The following is a 9,229-nucleotide window of genomic DNA, read 5'->3' as shown; positions in this document are numbered from 1 at the left end:
AATTCTATCTGCCATTATAAATGTCAAATGATAATATCTAAGATGAGAAATTTGGAAATAGCAGTATAAGCATGTTATTTTAAAAATTTGAGTTAAATATCAGAAGAAACATCTGAGAGTTAAAAGTGGTTCCTTCTGAAGAGCAGTTTTTAAGAGTGAAGATGGATAGGACAAAGATCCTGCTTTTTACAAAAAGCCATAAGCTATTTGAGGATTTCAAGTGTTAAATTGTTTTATTGTTTTTGTTAAATTCTTTTAAAACTATATGATTGTCAACATACAGTACACACAAATATATATATTCATAGAGATACATAATACACGCATGTTTACTGTATACTGTGTAAAATGTATTATAATGATCAAAACGAAATTAAAAACAAAATAAAAACATGCCCATGAGAAAATCAGGTATTTATATTTATGTTTATTGTTTATTTTTTAATTTTTTTATTGATTTCAGAGAGGAAGGGACAGGGAGAGAGATAGAAACATCAATGATGACAGAAAGTCGTTGACCGGCTGCCTCCTGCATGCCCGACACTGGGGATCGAGCCCGCAACCCAGTATATGGCCTGACTGGGAACCAAACCCGTGACCTCCTTACTCCTAGGTCAATGCTCAACCACTGAGCCACACCAGCCAGGCCTGTTTACTGATATTTACATCTCAACTGTAACATTCAAAATAGTTTAAACTGTATGATCTGGATGCTAAAAATAATTCAAAAGAAGAGTTATAATTTCCTAAGGTCACCACTTTGGAAAAAAAACAAAAACTTTGAATGTACATGTTTTAGTATATTTGCTCTAAATAACTGCCTCAGGAATTTACGGTGGAAAATCAATCACTAGTTAAAACTGATATGCATTCGGAAAAAAATAAATCATTAGGTCACAATGGATGACAGGCTGAACCAGTCAGCAAAGTTGTAACTGCTTGAAAGAGCCAGTGTAATTCTAGAAAGACAAGATTACATAACACGGAAGTGAGACAATCACCTCATTATGCTCAACACATTATACTCTTACTAAACAATCATGCTCAGATCTGGATCTCACAGCTTGAGAAAGATACAGACAAGCTGGAGTGGACTCAATATAAGTTAAAAGCAATTAAAAAGCTCAATACCAAGACGACCTATGGCAACATCCAAGGAAGCTCCTACTCTGGAGACAAAAAGGCAGGGAGTAAACTGTCTCCCAAATGCCACTCAATAGGATAACCCAACAAAAACTTGAGGACCTCTGCTACCGACGGAGAGATGGGGAGAGAGACGGGGAGAGAGATGGGGGCGGGGGGAGAGAGAACGCACGCTAGTGTGCCTAAAATATAAAAGGAAGAACTTAAATTATAAATAACAGATTTTCAGAGTTCTGGTTGCCTACAATAGAGATAAATGACCAAAGATAAATAACAGTCTCCTTCTTTAGTGATCTTGGAGAGGCAGAGAGAAAGGGAGAGGACTCTATCTCACATTTTTTCCATAAGGCACCCACAGTAATGCCAGGGAATAAACTAAGATTTATTGAATTCAAGGTTCAGGAATTACACAAAGAAAGGAAAACCAGTTTTATCTTTATTTACAAAAATGTACCAAGTAAAACCTTAAAGTTGCCTTGTTACCACAAATCCATTGAAAAATTAGGCTGCAAGGACCACTTCCTTGCTATAACTAATCTTTCACAACTGTATATAAGTAGCCTAAAACCTCAGAAGTTTGCTTAATTTGCAAGTCATCCGATGGCTGTTCCAGTTAGCCTGAAGTGTTTAATTTTTACCACTCAGAAAGTAATAAACAAACCATGAGAAATCAATTATTTGATCCAGCCCTACCTCCTTTTAGCTTAGAATTAACTGCTCCATTTTCCACAAACTGAAAAGCTGGACTTATTCCCTCTTTACCTTCAGTGCTGAGAAGAACATGTGGACCACTGCCATAACTAAGGCTTTTAATCTTCTTTCCACATAAGGCTTCTAGCTTTTTGGGTGTAAGTGTACTCTGGTTATCTCCAGTTCCTAGACAGTTACTATAGTTCAGTCCAAATACAAAGACCTGGAAAACAAATAGTTCTGTTTGAGATGTTTGGCCTAAAGTTACACAAAGGCTCCCTTCTTCACCCTGAAAATGAGACACACTCAAGTTTAGTTTGACAGCTCGGTGGGTGGGAAGAGACTAAAAAAGTTATTAAGAAAAAGTCAACCTCTGCTGATATTTAGGATATTGGCTATACTATGAAACCCAAAGAGTAGTAGGGGTGGAGTGGTATTAAATCAAGAAACGTAAAGAAAAGGCAAATTATATCAAAGATACAGTCTTCTTGAATTTCAGGTTCTGTTATCCCTGACCTTTCTCCATCTTCAAACTGCATGCTTTAAAGCTCAATCTCAAAATAAGCCCTAAAATTAAACTCTGGATTTTAAGAGATTCTTTCTTACCTCATCATCTTCAGTAACGTACAGTGCTTCATTGGCTGAGGTGCCAAAGACACAGGCTTTCCGAATAGATGCAATTTCTTGAGGTGAGAGCAGAGTGAAGATTGGCCACTTTCCTACATCCACCATGACTCTGGCTTCAAGCAATTCCTATAAATATGCTGGCATCTCTGCTGTAACAAACAAAAAGGAATCCAAGAAAAAAAATTAAACAACCACTAAACTAATTGTTAAAAGACACTGTTAATAAAATAAAACAAAAGCTAATTCCAGAATAAACTGTCCGCCTACCTTTGGTTAAACAGACTGCTCGTTTACCCCAGCAACGTGTGTAACCCTTCCTGCACCTTCAGACCTGGGCCTTTTCCTATGATGGGAGGGAAACTTGCTAGAACCAGTTGACTTATATAAGTCAGTGCTAATCTGTTACATACATGTTTACATGCAAGCTGACAGCAATAATGGAGGGAAGACATGCAAACTGGATGAAACCAGGATTTCTCATCGGGTATATTTTCTCCAGGAGGATGAGTGTCATGGTGATTGTGTGATTGTGTTTGTGTGTGTGTGTTATGAAAATGAGAATCATTATCTCTACCTCCTCTCTCACCCACTACCTCTGCCAGAATGCACTAAAAGACCCCACCCCATGTGGAATATCACTGCCACACCAAGCCACTGTTAATAAAGGGAATGGGACACCCCTCATATGGTTTAGAGTGGCAAAAATATTAAGAAACACTAGTTTAACATTTACTGAAGGAAACCATAAAATAAAGCATTATGTTCTGATCCTAATTTACATGACCACATTTCCTACATTATATATAGACCATATTTCATTTCACATTGAGAAACATTATTTGAACACAGACAAGACAATTTGCCCTAAATCTGGTGCTAGAGGTGATGACTATAGCCTTTATACAAATAGCAATTAGCTTAAAAATACCCAATCCCAATAAAAAGTAGAGAGATGTATAAAACTAAAGTTGATCTTTTTAAGGAGTTTTACACAAAGAATCCTGGTCATGGCTCCAATTCTTCTAGGGTTAAAAAGTAATTCTACAAATTCCAGGGGGCTGCACGAACACAAAACCCTATCATACCAAGTGAATTTCCATTTTGGCTCTTACCTCTGGAAACTGAAATAGAACCAAACAGTTGATAAATTCAACCACAGTTTCCTACTCACTCTGCTCTCAGACCTCTACATACAGCCAAGAGAGGCAGGCCCAAGACCAAGGTCCTTCTCTGGCTCCAGCACCGATAGCAGCACCTATAAAGCGAGGCCTCAGTTTCCACCATCCAGAGTGATTTTTTCCATCAGCACCAATTTGGATGACAAGGATCGGGTTCCAGTTATGCTCCAAGTATCACACCACATAGTCAATAAGCTTTAAACACTATTACCTGTCATTGCACAACCGGACTCCTGGAATGACATTTGAATATTCTGAAAATTGTGCACCCAAGGGTGTGTATGTGTGTGCGCACACACTTGCATATGTGTGTATGTTGGTGGGAACAGATAAAGGGTGTGGGAAATGGTAAAAACTAATATATAAATATGTTAAAAAATTTTGTTTCAAATAGTACAAAACAGTATAGGAAAGTAAATCTCCCTATCCACCCCTTCTAGACCCTCTCTTCAAAGGCAACCACTGTTAGTAGCTGTTTTAATTCACTCCAAAGATAGTGTATACTTACATGAGCATTATATATAAGTATGTGTGGAAGCTTTCCCACCCTACTTAATTAACAGCACATCTTACAGATCATTCTGTAGAGTTACCTCACTTTTCGATGGTACTATAGAGGATAACAATTTACCTGTTTCCACTGAGACATTTAAGTCACTTTCAGCCTTTGCTAACATGAACAATACTGCAATTATTTTTTGCACATATTATTGAATATACATGTCTTTTTATACATAAATTCCTAAGACAGTCTCCTAAAAATGTACTTGCCAGTTCAAAATGCAATAGCCAGTTTGCTTTTAATAGCTATTTCAAATGGTCCTCTACTGAAGTAGTACCAATATATAAGATAACCATCAATATGTGGCAGCAACTGTTTACCCACACTCTTACTACACAGTGTATTAACATGATGTCTCAGTTTTGCTTAAACTTGAATTCCTCTTATGATGAGTGAAGTAGGGCATCATTTTTAGAAATAATCACAATTATAGCAATAATAACAAATGACATTTCCTGAGCACTCTGCACCAAGCATTGTTCTAAATAGTTTACATTTATTAATTCATTTAATCCTTACTTTAGAGACAAGGAAACCAAGGCAAAGAGATATTAAGAATTTGCTCAATCTAGTAAGTGGCAGAGTGAGGCCCTGAGCCACGCAGTCCAGAGCCAGCATGTGTATTCTTCACCTCTCAGTCTCTGATGCTTAAGGGCCCACACACCATCCTTCTACATGAAGTCCCTATTTTTTCTACTAGACTGTTGTTCTTTTCTTTGTTCTACATTTATAAGTGTTCATTGTATAAGAAGATTGTCTTAAATGCTTTTAGAAGTAACAAAAAGATGCCCTCCACAATGGACTTTGTGCCTCATACAAAACAGACAAGGAGTATCAAGAAGTAAAACAGTGTAGATGTCTATAAAATAGAAAAATTCCAAGAAAATCCAGAAGCAAATTTTCCTAGAATATAAACCATATCAAAGTTAGGCTTCAAGCCTAACCAGTGTGGCTCAGTGGTTGAATGTCAACCTATGACTCAGGAGATCGCTGTTGGATTCCTGGTCAGAGCATATGCCCTGGTTGTGGGCTCGATCTTCAGTAGGTGGTGTGCACGAGGCAGCCGATCAATGATTCTTTCTCATCATTGATGTTTCTATTTCTCTCTCCCTTTCCCTTCCTCTCTCTGAAATCAATAAAAACATATTCTTTTTAAAAAGTTAGTCTTCAAGATTTAATATTTAATGTAATATAGAATTTAATTTTAAAGAAATAAGGAGGCAGAGGGAAATTAATTAGCAAAAATATATGATTCGCCATCTTTAAAATTACAATACAAAGTTTTATTACCACTCAAAATTAGATAATGTCCTGACAGCAGTATAATTATTCTGAAATTATTCATCAGTTACAGGGCAACTCTGCCCCAAGGGTGTGGCAATCTACAGAAAACTCAAGCTAACTTTCATAATGATGGCTTATTATATGAACTGGGTTTACCCACATTGCTAAATTACTCGAAGCTTTATTTTACAAGATATTTCTCCAAAGACTTGTAATTTAAGAGTCAATATAAAAACCAAGTCCTCCACCTACACCATGTCTGCACCCATCATAAAAGCAGAAAGCATCACCAGTAGCATGGTGGAAAGGAATGAGTCCGGAGGCCTGTGTTTTAGCTCTAGATTTACTTTAAATTACTTGTAATCAGAGTGGCATGCCACTTATCTTTTTGAGCATGGGTTTCTAAAAATTATCTTCTGCAAAAATCTATAATTTTATGTTTAAGATGAAATGAAGAAGCTATGGGGGATTTTTGAAAGCCTGAGAACAAAAGCAGTAATGTTGGTCAAGCAAGTAATTACTCCTAGCAACACAAGCAAATAAAGAGCAGGAAGGAAGAAACTAACAATGATCAAGAACCTGCTTTGTTGCCCTGCTGTGTGGCTCAGTGGTTGAGCATCAACCTATGAACCAAGAGGTCATGGTTCGATTCTCAGTTAGGGCACATGCCTGGTTTGAGGCTTGATCCCCAGTAGGAGGCATGTGGGAAGCAGCCAATCAATGATTCTCTCTCATCATTGGCCTTTCTCTCCCCCCCCCCCTTTCTCTCTAAAATCAATTAAATTTTTTTTTTAAAAAAAGAACCTGCTTTGTTGTGTTAGGTAGTTTCACATACACTATTTCATTTACTCTTCACAATACTCTTATAAGGAAGAGACCATAACCCATTCTTAGCAGCAGATGAAGAATGAGACTCAAAGGTGAAATGACTTCCCAAGGACACAGGGCAGTAAGTGGCATAGCCAGGATTCAACTCCCACCTCTCTGATTCTTCTTACAGAAACATCAGTCCTGGCCTTTCCAATGGCTAACCTTCTCCAACATTATTTCTGTCTGATTTTATCTAGTCTCATAAATGTATACCAGCAAGTGTTTTAAAAATGCTTCAAATATAAATAGCACTTCCCAAAAAACACCCCCAAATGCGCCTCTGTCTAAATTTGCCTGGTTAAGCCTCACAAATGTTATCCATTCCTTCATTCTTCCAAAAGCCATTGTGAGGCAGGCCAGGTCCTCAGGGAGCTCACAGGACTGTGTGAGCACAAGGCACTGTGTGAGACTGCTAAGGTACAAAATATGTCTTCATTAGACTATGCTCAGCCGGGCAAGTGGTGACATGAACAAGGGATCCTCAGAATTCAGACAAGGTTCTCCAAGAGGTTCTGTGGAGGTATTAAAACCCAGGATGTGCTATGTACAGAACAACAGATCACAGTCTTAAGCTTGGGCATATAGCATATCTTTAGTAAGGCAGCACAGTGTAAATGTAAGCATAAATACCGTACCACCAAAATTTTCTAATTAACTCAAAATTACCACCATCATCATTATAAGTAAATTATTGTGGTGAGATGTTTAATTACTCCATTTTCCTGGGGGCAGTGGCAGTGTTTAGAAAATCATACTGCATGGATACATGAAACAGATCGACAACTGTCAGAGAGGAGGTGGAGAGGGGCCTGTATGAAAGAAGGTGAAGGGATTAGCCAAAGAACATATAGGCATAACCCATAGACACGACAAAAGTGTGGTGATGGCCAGAGACAATAGGGGGTGGGGGCTGTGTGGAGGCAGGCAAAGGGGGCGGGAATATGGGAACACCTGTAATAGTGTCAACAATTTTTTAAAAAGAAGGAAATCATACTGAGTATCATGATTCTATCAATTTCTTACTCTTACTATTTGACTCTCTACCACAAAATTATAGAGTACTACCTAAACAAATGTACATAACAAATGTATGATAATGTGAACAAAATAAAAGCACATTAATTCTTTTGCTGACGATGACTCCAAATACCAAGAATGCTGGGGGAAAGCATAAAGAACAATACAATCATGACCTCTGCTTCTGAGGGACTTAAGGTTTAATAAAAAGCCAGATCCTAGTAAGGGGAAACCTAGAATTCAAGTGAAGTGGAATACCTAAGTAAATTATGGGATACAACATGCAAATATATAGTTCATGTGATACATGCTACTGTGTAAATGGAAAAAAATATTTGCACAACAGTTACAAGTATATAAACATTATATATCCCCGAAAACTGTTATATGCAATTCAAGAAATCAAATTCTCAGAACTCTAACCAATGACAAAATACAAGCATTTCCTCTGAACATCATCTAGTTTCCTACAGGAAAAAGTGTTTTTCACAGCCTTCTTCCTTTTTCACCAATGGAAGTTCCCCATTTGAGCACATAAGACTTAACGCTATTTTCAAAGATAGACCACATATTGGGGCACAGGCAAAGTCTCTTCAAATTCAAGAAGATAGAAATCATATCAAGCATCTTCTCAGATCACAATGGCATAAAATTAGAAATCAACATCTGAAGGCTAAATAGCATGCTATTAAACAATGATTGGGTAACCAAAGAGATCAAAGAAGAAATAAAAAGCATTCTGGCAACAAACAACAATGAAAACACAACAATCCAAAATCTATGGAATAGAGTGAAAGAGCAGTCTTGAGAGGGAAGTTCATAGCTCTACAGGCCTAGCTCAAAAAACAATAAAATATGGTAAAAAATTATCTAACCCCACAACTCAAAGAATTAGAAAGACAGCAACAAGAAAAGCCCATTGTAAGCAGAAGGAAGGGAATAATAAAGATCAGAGCAGAAATAAATGACATAGAGACCAAAAACAAACAAACAAACAAAAAAGATCAACAAAACCAAGAGCTGGTTCTTTGAAAGGATAAACAAGATTGATGAACCTCTAGCCAGGCTCATCAAGAAGCAAAAATCAGAAATGAAAGAGGTGAAGTAACAACCGATCCCACAGAAATACAAAGGATTGTGAAAAAATACTATGAACTCTATTCCAAAAAATGGGCAACCCAGGTGAAATGGACATATTCTTAGAAAAATACAAGCTCCCAAAACTCAATCAGGAAGAATTTAAAAAGCTGAATAGTACGATAACTACGAAAGAAATTGAAGCAGTGATCAAAAATCTTCCAGCCAACAAAAGCCCTGGTCCGGATGGCTTTACAGGGGAGTTCTACCAAGCATTCAAAGAAGAACTAAAACCTATCCTCCTCAGACTATTCCAAAAAATTCAAGAGGAAGGCACACTTCCAAGCTCTTTCTATGAAGCCAGCGTTACCCTAATTCCAAAATCAGATAAAGACACCATAAAAAAAGAGAAACACAGGCCAATATCCTTGATGAATACAGATGCTAAAATCCCTCAACAAAATTCTAGCAAATCGGATCCAGCATTACATTAGGAAGATCATACACCATGACAAAATGGGATTTATTCCAGGGATGCAAAGCTGGTACAATATCCGCAAATCAATAAATGTGATACATAACATAACCAAATTGAGACAAAAATCACATAATCATATCAATTGATGCAGAAAAAGCACTTGACAAAACCCAACACCTTTTCTTGATAAAAACCATCAGCAAAGTGGAAATAGAGGGATCATACCTCAACTTAATAAAAGCCTAATATGACAAACCTACAGCTAACATCATACTCAATTTGCAAAAACTAAATACATTTCCC

The 9,229-nt window shown here is 37.2% G+C and overlaps 1 protein-coding gene across 3 annotated transcripts in view; it reads right to left on the bottom strand.

The window, feature by feature from the left end:
• RCBTB1 (regulator of chromosome condensation (RCC1) and BTB (POZ) domain containing protein 1) overlaps positions 1-2,619 on the bottom strand; it is a 49,833-nt gene extending 47,214 nt beyond the window's left edge. For all 3 annotated transcript variants that reach the window (XR_001513451.1, XM_015562315.1, XM_015562316.1), the window contains exons 1-2: positions 2,440-2,619; positions 1,906-2,056 (exon numbers count right to left, since the gene is read on the bottom strand). Coding sequence is in view for 2 of the 3 variants with exons in the window: in XM_015562315.1 (XP_015417801.1) it covers positions 1,906-2,056; positions 2,440-2,565 (277 nt within the window). In the remaining variant the exon portion in view is untranslated. The remainder of the gene's footprint in view (positions 1-1,905; positions 2,057-2,439) is intronic.
• Positions 2,620-9,229: the final 6,610 nt, after the last annotated feature.

This window comes from Myotis davidii, unplaced genomic scaffold, assembly GCF_000327345.1.
Source record: "Myotis davidii unplaced genomic scaffold, ASM32734v1 scaffold577, whole genome shotgun sequence".
Taxonomy (NCBI): domain Eukaryota; kingdom Metazoa; phylum Chordata; class Mammalia; order Chiroptera; family Vespertilionidae; genus Myotis; species Myotis davidii.
The sequence above is the reverse complement of the archived record's forward strand: the minus strand, read 5'-3'. Positions and strand labels throughout refer to the sequence as shown.